The 14,108-nt window shown below is 51.2% G+C and overlaps 1 protein-coding gene across 8 annotated transcripts in view; it reads right to left on the reverse strand.

Moving 5' to 3' along the window:
- Dlg3 (discs large MAGUK scaffold protein 3) overlaps nucleotides 1-12,198 on the reverse strand; it is a 51,423-nt gene extending 39,225 nt beyond the window's left edge. For 2 of the 8 annotated variants that reach the window (XM_029473224.2, XM_085838099.1), the window contains exons 1-9: nucleotides 11,121-12,197; nucleotides 7,868-7,918; nucleotides 7,351-7,475; nucleotides 6,996-7,165; nucleotides 6,573-6,709; nucleotides 6,121-6,265; nucleotides 5,318-5,477; nucleotides 3,622-3,778; nucleotides 3,104-3,206 (exon numbers count right to left, since the gene is read on the reverse strand). In XM_029473224.2, the coding sequence (XP_029329084.1) occupies nucleotides 3,104-3,206; nucleotides 3,622-3,778; nucleotides 5,318-5,477; nucleotides 6,121-6,265; nucleotides 6,573-6,709; nucleotides 6,996-7,165; nucleotides 7,351-7,475; nucleotides 7,868-7,918; nucleotides 11,121-11,477 (1,405 nt within the window). In that variant the 5' untranslated portion in view covers nucleotides 11,478-12,197. Of the gene's footprint in view, nucleotides 1-2,212; nucleotides 2,407-3,103; nucleotides 3,207-3,621; nucleotides 3,779-4,607; nucleotides 4,849-5,317; nucleotides 5,478-6,120; nucleotides 6,266-6,572; nucleotides 6,710-6,995; nucleotides 7,166-7,350; nucleotides 7,476-7,867; nucleotides 7,919-8,172; nucleotides 8,227-11,120 lie in introns of those variants that run through there. The other 6 variants (XM_029473223.2, XM_029473221.2, XM_021152820.3 and 3 more) reach the window with 6 other exon arrangements.
- Between the last annotated feature and the right edge of the window lie 1,910 nt (nucleotides 12,199-14,108).

Consider the following 14,108-nt stretch of genomic DNA (forward strand, 5'->3'; position numbering starts at 1 on the left):
CACAGGCACAACTCTGTGTCACTGAACTATAGACCTACATGTGGGAAGTGAATGCTATTATGACTTATATCTCATTTAAAACATTTTAAAAGGCAGGAAAAAAAAGTTCTTATCCTGACTGTTCTAATTAGGCAAAGCTATTTTTAAGCTCTCATGCTAACTCTGATGTAGTCAAAGGGGGCACTGGAATGGTGCCTCTGCAGTCTCCTTCCATCCACTGCTTTCTTTCCCTCATTCCCTCCCTAGTCTCCTAGCTCTTATTTCTTCCCTTCTATCCTTCTACTCTGAACTAGCCTTAGGTCTCCGTTGCTAGAACCACTCTATGTGTCCCCAGTGGACCTCAAAATTAAATAGTTTGCTGATCCTCCACAACTTTCCCCAAGTGACCTCAGGCCAGTTGAGTTCTAGCTCTCCCGGGTAGTTCCAGCCTGCACAGCAGGGACGCAGAGTGTGATCTGACCCCCTCCCGTGCTCACATTCTATGAGAAAATCCAAATAATGAACGGTTGCTTAGCCAACAACATGAGAAGTCTCTGCCACTTTTGCCAACAGATGAACATAAGTTAGATTATTCAACCTTGCAAACAGCCACCAGGATGCAATCCTCCAAAGAGCCATAGTTAATGTATTTGTACAATTATCCACATGTAACCCTTACTCTTAAATACAAGGATTTAATTTAAGAAAAGTATGGATTTAATGAAGAGTGTTTGATGGCCTATCTATACCAGCACCTAAAAGTCCATATTCAAATGAAGAAAAACTTTGCTTATTGGGGCTCTGTTGTATGGAGCAAACCAAAGAAAAAATAAAGACTGGGGAGGCACTGCTTAGCACGGTGCTTCGAATTTCTGAAAGGGCGGACTTGAGCAACAAGGGGTAGAAAGACCTGACACACACAGCATCTCAGTCTACATCCTAAACTCCACTGAGAGAGCAGGAACCACTGCAGGAATGACTTTAGCCACTCACGGCTTTTTATGCAGACCAGTTGCATTCCCCAAACCAAAGTCATAGAAATATTTAGTCACCAGTTTTCCAGCATACTGCCACCAGGCAAATTCTCAGTATTGTTTCCATGTGCCCAGCATCAGAGAGAATAACCATTTTCTCTTACACACACACACACACACACACACACACACACACACACGGCGGGGGGGGGGGCAGGCAGACAGGCAGGCAGGCATTGAGAAGCCATTTCCTTTGCAGAATCTACTCTTAAATTGAAGGCAAAAAAAAAAATGATAAATATTAGCTGCTAAGAAAAATCCTGTGGCGAAGCCTCTCTTCAGAAGCAAACATCATAAGCCTGATTCATAAAAAAACAATATCCCTAAGGAGCATTCCCTGTCAGGAAGCCGAAAGCCAAACATGGAGAGAAATGATTTGAAGTGTCCTTTTGCATCTCTCTCTCCAATTATCTTAGACCAACAAGCTCTCCTATTAGTTATCCTGCCTGCACTCCTGTCTTGCATCAAGCCTGGTAGAAAGGGTGACAGGGCCCTTTCTCTTAGGGCTCGGAGGGCAAGGAACTAACGTGGGGGAGGGGCGGGAAGGACAAAGGTGGTCGCTTTTGAGCCTTCTTAGCTTTGTCACAGGGATCCTAGCTTCTCCGTTCTTCTTGCACTACTAGAGCACCTGTTAGCACCAGGTTCCTCCTCCACAGGGCTTACAGGCCTGCAGGGCCTGGGTGTCCAAGGAACCCAGGCACTGCAGCCCTAAGGGGACAAAGGCCAGGATTACAAGAGGGAAGAGAGATGTCTGGTAAAGAATGAAAGCCTTGAGAAGACCGGGGACACAAGAATCCTAAACTAGTTGCTGGAGTTCCTAGGGTTAGGGAGAGAAACGAGCATGGGGGGGAAGGAGGAAGATTTAGAATTCCTCTGAGGGATCGAGGGCAGCTGGGGACTCAGCAGGAAGGAGGCTGTGGGCTGCACTGAGGCTTTAGGACGAAAAGGGGCAACAGTTGATGGGTGAGAAGAAGTGATGGCACGGAGGTAAAAGCCAGACGAGGTTCAGAGGGCGCAGAGCCCCTTGCAGAGCAGTCGAGAAAGCCAAGGTGGCGGAGAAGGGGCCTCGGGGTGTACAGCGCAGGCTTTAGGGAAGAGGACAGAGATGGGGCGGAATGTTGGAAAAGAGGCTGAGAACAGAACAGTGGAGAGACTGGGGGGACTGCGAGGGGGCCTGGCCCCCGTCCGTCCCACCTCACCTGGCGCCCAGTCGGAGTCCAGGTCTAGTTGTCGAGAAAGCGCCGGCTCCGACCGGTCCCTCTGTCCCGCGCGGGAGACCACGGACACAAAGCGGGGCGCGCGGGAGGAGGGGATAAGGGGAGGAGGGGGAGGGGATAGAGGAGGAGACGCCAGAGGCGAGAAGGGAGGAGGGGCGCCCGTCGCCCTCCGCCTAGGTCAGGGGGCGGGGCGTACGGCTGGAGGCCGCGCTCGGCGCACCAATGGTTGTCCAGCTGGCTGGCAGGCTGGGGCGCGCCTTCCTACAGTTCACCTCCTCACCTGGGCCTCCGCTGGCCCGAGCCAATCAAACACCTTTGTTTGCATAACCGGCTCCGCCCACTCGCCCCTGCGGAGGGCCTACTAGCTGAGAATACAAAGATCTCCAAATGGGTGTGATTCTATTCCTGAATCCCCCATCCCAAGGGCTTGGTATCACCTTATTTTGATGAAGGGAAATAAGTGGGACCTCCGAGATCTCTTAGGAGGTCGGATTTCTTACTCTCTGAAGTTCTTCTAACTGAGTTACTCTTTCTCAGGGCACACTATTCCCAACGACCGCCTCAGAGCCCTAAATTCCCCCCTCTATCTTTCCCATTTGCCCTAAAATCTCTTAGTGGTGTTTCTCGTGGGCTGCTGCCCACTACAGGCTTCCTGCAGTACTGCATTCCTCATCTGCAGGATCTTAGCACTGCCTTGATTGATGCTCCCAAACCACCATAGCTACCACACTGTCTAGAGGGAAAAGGAAATAAGAGGTGACTGCACCAGAATATCGCGAACCTGGTCAAATGTCTTTGTTACCGACGGTGGGAGAAGTCAATGCTAAGCATACGTTGAAACTCATCATCTTTCTCCACCTTCCCTTCTCTTACCTTCAGGTCTATACTGGGCCACAATGGTGACTGACTGGCCAGCCCGTTTCAGAGCAGCCGCTGCCTGCTCGTGGGTAGCATTCCTCAGGTTGACTCCATTTACCTGTCCAAAGAAAGGAGTTGTGAGCTACCTCAAAGGCAAGAGAGAGAGAGAGTCCCCCCCCCCCTTATAGCAGTTATAAAGAGGATGTACAACCTATCTCTCAGCCTATTTGGACTGGTCTTCCACAAATTCCACCCTGTCCCCACAAATTAGGCCTAAAGGATACAATACCTCTGGGGTAATAATTATTTTTGTGGGAATCAAATGCCAATCAAAGTTAAGATCTAGAGACATTCAATTTCTTCCTCCAGAATAAGTCTAGTCTTGTTCTCTTTTCCCTAAAGATATTTATAAAAACAATTTACATTTTCTTCAGGTCTCAGCCCTTCCCTCTGTCCCAAGAAACACTTTTTGGTGGACACAGGGACTCCCCTCCTCCCTTTTACCCATCCTTCCCACCCCGACTTTGTCTCACCGATAAGATCCGGTCTCCCCTTCGCAACTCCCCACTTAGGTCTGCTGGGCCTCCCGCCAGGATGAAGGAAACAAAAATGCCTTCTCCATCTTCTCCTCCTACAATGTTGAAGCCCAGGCCTGTAGAACCTTTGTGCAGGATGATCTTGCGGGGCTCTCTGGAGAGAAATGAAAGAAGATAAGACAAGGTGGGGTGGGCAGTCAGGAAAGGGTGAAAGGAACTGTTGATGCTGTGAGGACCAGGCCATCACAGAATCTATACTTGCTATAGGAAGTAGAGACTCGGGCTTCTCTAATGTGATGCCCTGTGCTTCCCCTTTGAGTCCTGAAACTTGCTTGGCTGCTCTTTTATGCCAGGTGCCAAGTTTCAGTTCCTTGCCCCTCCTTCCTAAAGTCTCCTAGTCAATTTCCCAATGGGCATTCCTCAGCACTCTCAGGTCCACAAAAACGTCATCCAGAACTCTGGAGTCCAAACTTCACAGCTCACTCCCTCATTTTCTTCCCTGAGTCTTCTGTTCTAGTCAGCTCTGTGAAAGGCCCTGGACTGAAAGAGAAACCTGGTAAGGGCAGTGGAGTCACCCTGGGTTGATCTCCCTGACCATCCAAAAGCTACTCTCAACTATATATGTCCCTTTCTACCTTCCCCCAACATGGCAGCCTCCACTGACCAATGGTGTGGAAGAAGAAATCGATGAGGATGAGGAAATCCCAGGTCCCAAAATAGGTTAAACTTAAACTTAAGAGAGGAGTATATATATATATATATATATATATATATATATATATATATATACACACACACAGTGCCACCAGGTGAGTGGAAATTATCTGCATATGGCTATCCATACAACTAGCCCGACTCCCCAGGACACTGTCCCATCCTGCCATCTTCATTTGGTACAAGCATCTTTCCTGAGAGGAAGCCCAGGTCTCAAGAGAGCCTCTTCCTTTCTTGCAGTTCCGAGTCTCGGGGTTGATGCTTCCTACCTGGCATCCCCTCCAGGCCGCAGGGAACGGAGCGGCCAGGCCCACCTCTGCGAAGCCCTCCTCCAGGCTGAAGCAGAGGCCGAGCCCAAACCCAGGGCCAAGCTTGAGCCTGAGAACTTGCGAGCCGTCTCCATGGCTCCTCTGGTTCTCCCCGGGTCAGCCTACTGTTCTGTCTCCACCACTGCTGGCCCAGCAGCCACCTAGGCCCCACCCTGCAAACCTGTCCCCCTGCAACCCCGGCCGGCCTGACCAGTTCAACGGCCCCGGCCCGCCGCCATCACCATGGGGCGGAACCCTTCCTCCCGCGGTCCCGGGCTGGCTTGGAGGCCTCTCTGACTCCCGCCAACCCCGTCAGCTAAAAGGCCTTCTTCAGCGACTATGGATGGCTGCCGAAGAGAGGATTGCTACTGTCGCAGGGCAGGAAGACCCCCGTTGCCCACACTTCCTCAGCCCCCTAGGCGCTTCACCCCACCCCGGATCTGCATTTTCGGATCTGGGCCACTTGCTTGGCACTCCCCCTGACGGCGGTAGTCGTCCTTGCAGCCACCTCTGTTTCTGAAGTCCTAAGGCCTCACAGAGAAGGGCCCCAGATCTTACTGCTGGGGATGATTGAGGGCCTTGCCCTTTTGCCATACAACAAGAAGGCCTGTCAACAGCCAGAAAATTTATTCTCACCCCCTCTAGGTTGAAAGAACAGGGGAGTGTCTTACCTGGTAAAGTCTTCCTCAGCCAGCATGTGTCTGGGAATAGGAGAATAACGAGTAGGGGGCACCTGAGGTGGAGCAGGGTAGGTGACCTTGCTCTCCACTGCCCCAAGATAACCCAGGCTGGAATTATGGCTTATGTGATTGTCAGCCAAGGCAGTGAAAGCTGAGGTGGGGAGAGAGAGAGACAGAGACAGAGACAGAGAGAGAGAGAAGTCCAGAGATGTCCCACTATAGAATTTTTCCCAACCCCCTCAAAGGATTTTTTCCTCACATCCTACCTCAGGTACAAAAAGAAAGAAAGAAAAAAACAAAAAGGACCAAGGAATGCTGATTCCCTAGGCCACTGCTCTCTGCTCTACCTACTACCCACCCTCACCCCAGGGTTCCTCCTCCTCTGTCCCTTTCTAAACCCTGGGCTTACTCCTGTGAGTCTTAGAAAGAGCTGAAGTCAAAGCAGTCTACAAAGAAAGGCATGACTAGAGGTGACTAATAATAATCCCTTACATCTCTGTAGCCTAATAGTTTTCCAAAGGCTTTCTCATCCATGATCTCATTCAATCCTTGCACCAGTCCTATGAGGAAGGCGACACACACACACACACACACACACACACCATTAGCTTTATTTGGACTAAAGAGAAAAACTAAAGTTGTGAAAAGGTCTTGCCCAAGGGCACCCAACTCCAAAGCACAAGGCTGGCACCTGAACTCAGTTATGACAATACCATCAGTACTAGTTCTTTCTGAACAAAGGGGCCAGACACCGTCTCCACTGAAACCAGGGCCAAAAAGCAATGAGTACGTACTGCTGGCATAGTCAGGGGGAGCATACATATCGTTGAGGTGGATGCTGCCTGGCTTGGCCACCTTCAGATAGACCATGTCTGATGTGTTCTTGAGTGAGGCCACAGCTTCCTCATGCCTCACATCCTGCAGATTGGTATTGTTCACCTAGAAGAGGAGACACCCTAGGGTGGGTCTTAGAAGGGAAAACTTCTCGGGGCACTCAAAGGAGTGGTCTTTCAGCATACTAACAGGTCACAGTCGGGTAAGGTTAAAGGGATATATAATATAAGGATGGTTGGCCCCACCATGGGAAAAAACTAGGGCCTTGTTAGCTGAGTAAGACCAACTCAGGTGATCTTGAAATTTGCCAAAATGCCTTATCCTGACGTGAGGTTTTGATGGAGTGAGAGGGTGTACCAGAGCTGTTCCTCCCTACCCTACTGTTTTGGCATCCCCTTGAAGGCTATCTCACCGCAAGCAGCCTGTCCCCAATCTGTAGGCGTCCATCCTTCTGAGCAGCTCCTCCTTCAATGATCTTGGTGATATAGATGCTGTTGTCTCCTGGGATGTGCTGGTTGCCAATGCCCCCAGCAATGCTGAAACCTAGGCCTAAATGGCAGCCAGCAGGAAGTGGGAGAGAGCCACAGGGAGAAGTTAGCATGGTTCATCCATTTCGAAGCCAATCACCTCCCTCGGCCCTCTCCAAAAGCTTCACCAGCCTATCATTCCAAGGTCAGTAAGGATTGAAATCGGAGGTCAAGAAAGAAGGCTAGGATCTGGGACTGGACTAATCATGCCAGGAGAAAAACCCCTCCCTTCCATTCACCTATGGGGTGGCCATGAACCCGGGGGCTGGGGGTGGGTTGCTAGAGCACGGGAACCAGGAGGGCCCCACCTTTTGGCCCTTTGAGCAGGTTGACCTCCATGATAGTCTCAGGTGGGGGCTGTCGCCTCCGCACCACCAACCGCACCACAGGGCCTGCCTCCTTCAGTGCCTCCACGGCCCGGCTGTGCACCACCTCGGACACGTCCACCTCATTCACCCGTAGCACACAGTCATTCACCCTGTAGGGAAAGCCCAAGAGGCATGACAGTGTGTGCCGCCCCTCTACTGTTGCCTGTATCCTCCCTCTCCTCGGCTCTCCCTTCCTCCTTTCCCTCTTCTTCTCCAATATAATGGAAGGGTCATCCTTGTCCCTCATCTCCATCCTGTCCCTTCCACCCACAGCCCTGCTTCCAGGCCATCTCACCCCAGCCTCCCATCCATGGCAGCTGCTCCACCAGGAATGATCTTGGTAATAAAGATGCCAGGGTCATCAGGGACATGAGGGTTGTCGATGCCACCTGCGATACTGAAGCCAAGGCCAGAGTTGCCCTGAGAAGGGGGTGGAAGGGCACAGTCATTTCATTCTGAGAGCACACAGGAGGGTTCCATCTCCTTCCATATCCCAGAGTCGGTTCTCCAGATTCCAAGGGAAGGGTGGGGCACATTCATCAGAAACCTCGCAGTTTCTCAGTCTATGTTGACCATTTTGGTGGAGAGGCCTCAGCAAACCAACCCCCATCCCAAGTTTCCAGGCCTCAGTCAACAAGATCAATATTTGTAAGTTGATTGGTAGCTGCAGTGATGTGGCTTCTGAAGGCCCTGTTTCCTCATACCCTCAGTATGGGCTCCCCCGTGAGTCTTGAAATGCTGCTCAGGGCCCTCCCCTCTCCTGGATGTAAACTTTGCCTCCTGTTTCCCAATCTCCCTCCTGGAAAACTTACCCGTTCCAGTACTATCTCCTCATACTTGAACATGCCATCACTGCCATTCACCTAAAAGAAGACAGAAGCACTTCCTTCAGTGTCTTCTGCCCACCTACTCATCTGCCCTCTCAGCAGTTTACTCCTTCCCCACTCCCACAAAGATCCCAAGCACACAACAAGGCATCTCTAGATCACAGATGGGGACAGGCTGACCCTGAGCGAGCACATCCCTCCCCTTGTATCCAACCATATCAGTCCAAAACCAGTTGCTTGTTTAGCCCAGATCAATTGTCTGAGACTGAGCCAACCAGTGGTGCACTCACCGATAGGCTGGGCTCCAGGGCCTCGGGGTTCACTAGGAGGGGTGCAGGGCTGGCCTAAGGGGGATGGCAGAGATGGAGCATGGTGGGCAAACCATACCACACCCAAAATCCATAGGAAGCCCGGTGAGGGAACCTCTCCGTTTCTGAACAACAGCTCCCCTGACTTTGGGATCATAGAGTCCCACAATGTCAGATATGGAAAGACAACATACACCACTTTCACATGACAGTTGAGAAGGCCCAGAGTGGTTGTGGGGTGTGCCAAAAGGACACTGGGAGTTAAGATGTAGAACTTGTATCTCCAGGTACTCTTTGGATTATAGGAGGCTTCGAGGCCAGTGGTAATTTGGCTGATCATCCCTTCTCTATGTTATTTCCATCAGAGTTATTCCCTGGAAGCCCTATTTTTACACCTCCTTCAAAGGTCCCAGAAATACAAGTTCTCAAATGGACAGGAGTGAAAATCCTAATCCAATTTTTTTCCAAAGCAACTTTTGATTTGAACCCTTTCTGTGCTCCAGAAGAAAGGGTCAGGGTGGGAACTGGCCAGGAGTCTGAGGACAAATCAGGGTTAGGACTGGACTGGGATGGACAAAATTCCCAATGACAGAGAACCTGATGACCCATAGACAGTAGGATCAGAATTTGTGGAATTTGTGATCTTAAGCACACAGTAGCCATGGCAAGACAGGCCAGTAAGGGGTTCAAAAAAAAAAAAACACACACACACACACACAGGTTGTTTTCAGCAACAAATAGACATTGCCTTCCAGACAGGACATACTTGTGGCCTTTGTTCAAGTGGAAATCTGATTCTGCGCAGACAAGTACACCTGCTTCCTCATTCCCACAATCATTTTCAAGACTGAAGGAAGCCCCTTGTCTCTCTCACCAAGTGTCCCAGCATTGATCCAAATTTCTCTGGCTGTGTTACACTCTTCTGAAGTTGTGGCCCCAGAAGAGAGCACACAGGGTGAATGTTCTAACATATTCTGCTCTGCCTCCCCCTTCCCACCTTCATCCTCTGCAGCACTGGTTTCAAGAGTGCTGGCTAGCCTCCTCTCTCTCCCCCTTCATGTTCTGTGGTCTTAAGGAGTCAGTGGGGAGGACTCCAGCTACAGCCTCACCCTGGTCCCAGGAAGAAAAATCACTGCTTCTTCAGAGACCCCCCCCCCAAAACCAACACAGCCAACTGAAGTGTCATACAACCGTTACAGAGCAGAAGAGAGCCCATGCAGCTAGCTCTTTCGTGTACCTAGTGTACCATGTGTGTTTCACATGTGATAAGCCATGCCCACCTAGTTTGGGTGGCACCTGGAGGTTTCAGCTCCCAGTAGTCCACCCTCTAGCTCTGGTCCCACTTCCACTCAGGGACCTTGCCTCTAGGGTTAGGAGCCATCCAAAGATCACCCAACAGGCCCGGCCCTGGAATTGGCACCTATTTCTCACTAGGCAGGCCAAGCATGAGCGTGTGCTTATAAAGGAGGGGCAAAAAAGAGGGGACTCACTGGAGAGGGCAAGGAACCAAGGCTAGGGACATAGGAAGAGGTGTAGACAGACAGACATACAGAATGGAGAATTCTGATCTCCAAGAAGCCCCCTCTTTTCCTTCTAGGTAAAAGCACATCCTATTCTCCGAAGAGGACAGGGGTGACCAGAATGGTCACCAGCTTGGGACAGTCAGCACCTTCCATAGAGAGCAAAGCCTCTCCTCTTCTCTTTCCACCCTGGGGGTTGCAGAACTGAAGAACTAGACAGGCCCTCCGCCATGCCATGCGTGCCAGAGACCTGGCTCTGCTGGCCCAGCCTCCATTTTGCTGTTTCTCCTACAGACGCTCCTTCCATTTTCTAAGCTGGCAGTTCAGGCTGGGAGTGGAAGCCGGAGTTGTGCCCAGCACCCAGGGGCTCCCAAGCTGTGCCAAATCAGAGCTGGGGAGCTAAGCTCTCTCACATCTGTGGGTACCCATAAGGGCCATGCCCCACTCAGAGAAGACCCTGCATTAGGGCAGCTACCCTTTGCCTGGTTCCAGGCAATATGCCTGCTTTGGAGCAAGAAGGCTTGTTTAACACCCCCTGCCCCCCAACCCCCCGCAGCACACACACTTCAGAGCAGCTTGGACAAAAGAGTCTGTCCTTCTCAGCAGCATCTCAGCCTTGCTTGGGATGTGTCTCCCCCCCCCCCCCCACCTTTGCCTGTCAAGCGATCAGGGACAACACACACACACACACACACACACACACACACACACACGTGTACACTCTTGCAGCCACATGCTTACACACATATACATGGAGACACCCTTGGGCGAACACAGCTATCCCTGCAACCTCATCGACAGAGACACCTTCACATTCAGAGACACATCCTCACATATCCATGTGCACGTTCACACACAAAGGGACTGGGATGGAGAGGGACTCATGGTATGGAGAGATGACGCTCAGCCATCTGGGCACATGGGCTCCGATACATACATTCACACAAGCTCCATTGCTTTCTTCCACACACCCCAACATACATACAAACACATATGTCCCCCCCCCCACGCAGAGCACCATGCCCCCTCCTCCCCTCCTATGGAGACACACACCACATACAACCCCCGCAGAACCTCCCGCCCCCTGCCAGACACAGAGACACTGCCACCCCCCGCCCTGCACTGAGACAAACCCAAATCCCCCACACTAGAAAAATGTGCCCCTCCGCCATACCATCACCCCCTGATACAGACAGCTCCTCCCAATCCCCTCCAAACGGAGACCCCCTAAACAGACACACATAGAAGATGTATTTTCAACAGTCTCTCTTTGGTCAGCTGCTAAAGGCTCAGATCCATAGACTTGGAGCCCCAGCAACCTCTACTGCTCCCTAGACTTCCTAGACCCCAATCCCTAGTCCTTCGGGTTGTCCCACCAGCCTCCCCTCCTCCTCATCTGCCGGTCCTTACCTGCTCATACCAGTCCCGGTTGGTACAGGTGCACTCGGGCCACCAGCCGGGGCCACTGCCGTTGAGTTTTGGGGTGCTCTTGCCGGGGACTGGCTTAGGGGGCACTGGCCCCACATCTCGGCCTGTGGGGATGAGCTTGGCCTTGGTGCGAGGGGTGGGGGTAGCCCCTGCCTGTGAAGGCAGGGTCTGTGAGCTGTAGCCTCCATAACCAGAGCTAGCCCCATTGCCCCCACTTGGCCCATAGGGGTCCGGCACCTGCCAGTCCCCGTAGCCAGGAGGCTCAAGACGCCGCAGGGCGGCCAGGCGGGTCACCTCATAGCACTCGGGGCACTTACAGCAGTGCTGGTGCTTGTGCATGGCACTGCCCCCCGCGGCTCGGACCCCCCAGCCCACGCCAGTTTCCACGCCGCCGCCGCCGCCGCCGGGCTCCCTAGCACACTCGCACTGCTCAGACCAAGAAGGGGGGGGCACCCGTGGGGGTGCCCGGGCTGAGCGGGGCCTGGGGCCGGGCGGGCGTCCCGGGGCCTCTGCCCCCACGCTGCCCCGCACCCATGGCTCCCCCTCCAGCACTGGCGGCTCCGTGTCGCCCGTTGTGGCTTCTGGGCCGAGGCCCAGCGGTAAAAGAAGAATCCGGCAAAGGCTAGGTGCGGCGAGAACCTCTTCTGCTCAGGTCCCCAGGATGGATCTGAGTGGAGTCAAGAGCATCTCTCCCTGGCTCCCTTCTCAATTGATTCCAGCCAATCAGAGCGCAGAGTCAGGCAGCGGCAGCGGCAGCAGCAGGAATGCTAAACAGCGGCTTCTTAAAGGAGCAGAAGCAGAGGCGCCCCCCCGGACTCAGACACATCTCCCCTATTCTGTGGAGTTACTGGCAACCCTAGTCTAGGTGGCTGAGATTTGGGCCATTAGAGAGCTGAAGAGTATGATCCTGCGATCCTGTGTTCTCGTGTTGCCAATTTCAGGCTGTCTTCTGCCCGCTCTACCCCGCCCCACTGGCAAGAGGGAGTTGCAGTGAGATGCTCAATGGGTCCCTAAGCTTGCTCTAAGCTAGGGCCATCAGAAGTAAAGGCAGCAATAGAACCGACCAAAGGGGCATCTGGACAGGGTGTGCGAAGTGCTGCCTCCTGCAGGGGACCAAGGAAAAGGGCAGCATCCAGGTCCGTCAGCGCATCCTCATCAGGACCATTGTTCTTTCATTTCCTAGGCCCTGTAATGAGTATCTCTCACAGTCGACCTTTCTTACATCACCAGTGAGAGACTTAACCTCAGAACCGGCAACGAGAGAAAACTATTTATGCCTGCCTCCGACACTTCTGCCTCCACTCCATGGTTATGTTAGGGAAAAGAGGCTTGAAATGTTAAGAGGAAAGGGAGTTCGGGTACAAGGAAGTGGTAAGAAAAGATCTAAAGTGAAAGAAGCCAATTCTGTGGGTCTGGCACAGCACCCAGGAATCCCGATTGAAGGAGGTCTCCTTGACTTCTCCTCACTCACGCTGTTGGAAGGTGGGGAAAGGATAATCATAAGACAGAAAGAATCTTTTTTTTTTTTTTTTTGAGACAGAGTGATCATCCTGCCTCAACTACTTGATTGGTGATATTACAGGTGCCACCCAGGCTAGCTTTTTGTTGCTGTCCTTGTTTTATCCTTAACAGACAATGACTGAATCGTTACAAAGTCTGAAGTACAAACAAAAGTCTCTATCAAGGCAGTACTAAAGGTACCTCCATTCTACCAATAAGAACTGTAAGCTCAGCGGTGCTAACAGCTAGGTAGCATAACTGAGAGATGAAAGTTCTTGCCATTTGACTGGAACCCACGCTCTAAACTACTCAGATAAGCACTGTGCTTTAAGTTCTCCTGCAGATTTTAGGTCTCCGTTTCATTTAACAGACATTAATTGAGCACTTACCCAGTGTAAGGCCATCACATGGGTGTTGTGAATAGAGACTTGGGCTTAATTCAACAGATGTTCATGTCAAACACTGTTCTAGATTATAGTAATAGATCAGTACGATATACAACAAACAGACCCAGTCCCTGAGAGGATGTAGACAAACATAAGTGCAGCAAAGAACAGATAACCATATAGTAATGGTAACTGGCCATGGTTGTCAACTTCAGTAGAATTAGAATCACCTAGAAGGTCCACATTGGGCAGGCATATCTGTGAGGGCATTTCAAGTGCGGATGAACAGACCCTCAGTGGGAGTGGCATCTTCCAATGGGTCACCCAGATACAGAGAGGTCTGAGTAAAATGCAGCAAGCCTATGCCTGCTTTCACTTCCTTTTCAAAGATTATTTGTAGACTTGTTTTATTTTCTATGTTCTAGTGTTTTACCTGCATGTATGTATGTGAGCCATTTGCATGCAGTTCTGGCAGAGGCCAGTAGGGGGTGTCAGATCCTCGGATATTGAAGTTACAGATAGTTGTCCCTCAGAACCAAATTTGGGTCCTCTGCAAGAACAACGAGTGCTCTTAGCTACTGAGCCATCCCTTTATTCCCTCTTCTCTTCCTTTTGACTGCACGTATCACTGCTGTTGCCATTAATGGCCGCCACCAGACTTTATCCAAGTGAACTTAACACGAGTGACTTTTCAGTGACTCTCCAGGCTTTTGGCACTGGATTGGGTCTACTGAAATGTCTTTTTTTTTTTTTGGTCTGAGCAGCTACCACATTCCATGCCTTGCCAGTGTACAGACAGCCATTGTTGGACTGCTAGTTTCCCTATCATGTAAGCCAATCAAATAAGCCCACATTATAATATGTATACATTCAATTGGTTCTATTCATTTACAGAGACCTGTCTACTGCAGATTTTGGTACTACAAGCAATTCTAGAGAAAGACGTGATTTCTGCACGTCTCTCATTTGATTACTTATATCGAAAGTTACTAAACATCCTCCCGATGGCATGGAGAGCACTGACAGACAATCCATGGTGTGAACTGTTTAAAGAAATATGCACAATAAATGCATTGGGCACTCC

The sequence above is a fragment of the Mus caroli genome, unplaced genomic scaffold, assembly GCF_978045245.1.
Source record: "Mus caroli unplaced genomic scaffold, Mus_caroli_1 scaffold_5, whole genome shotgun sequence".
NCBI lineage: Eukaryota > Metazoa > Chordata > Mammalia > Rodentia > Muridae > Mus > Mus caroli.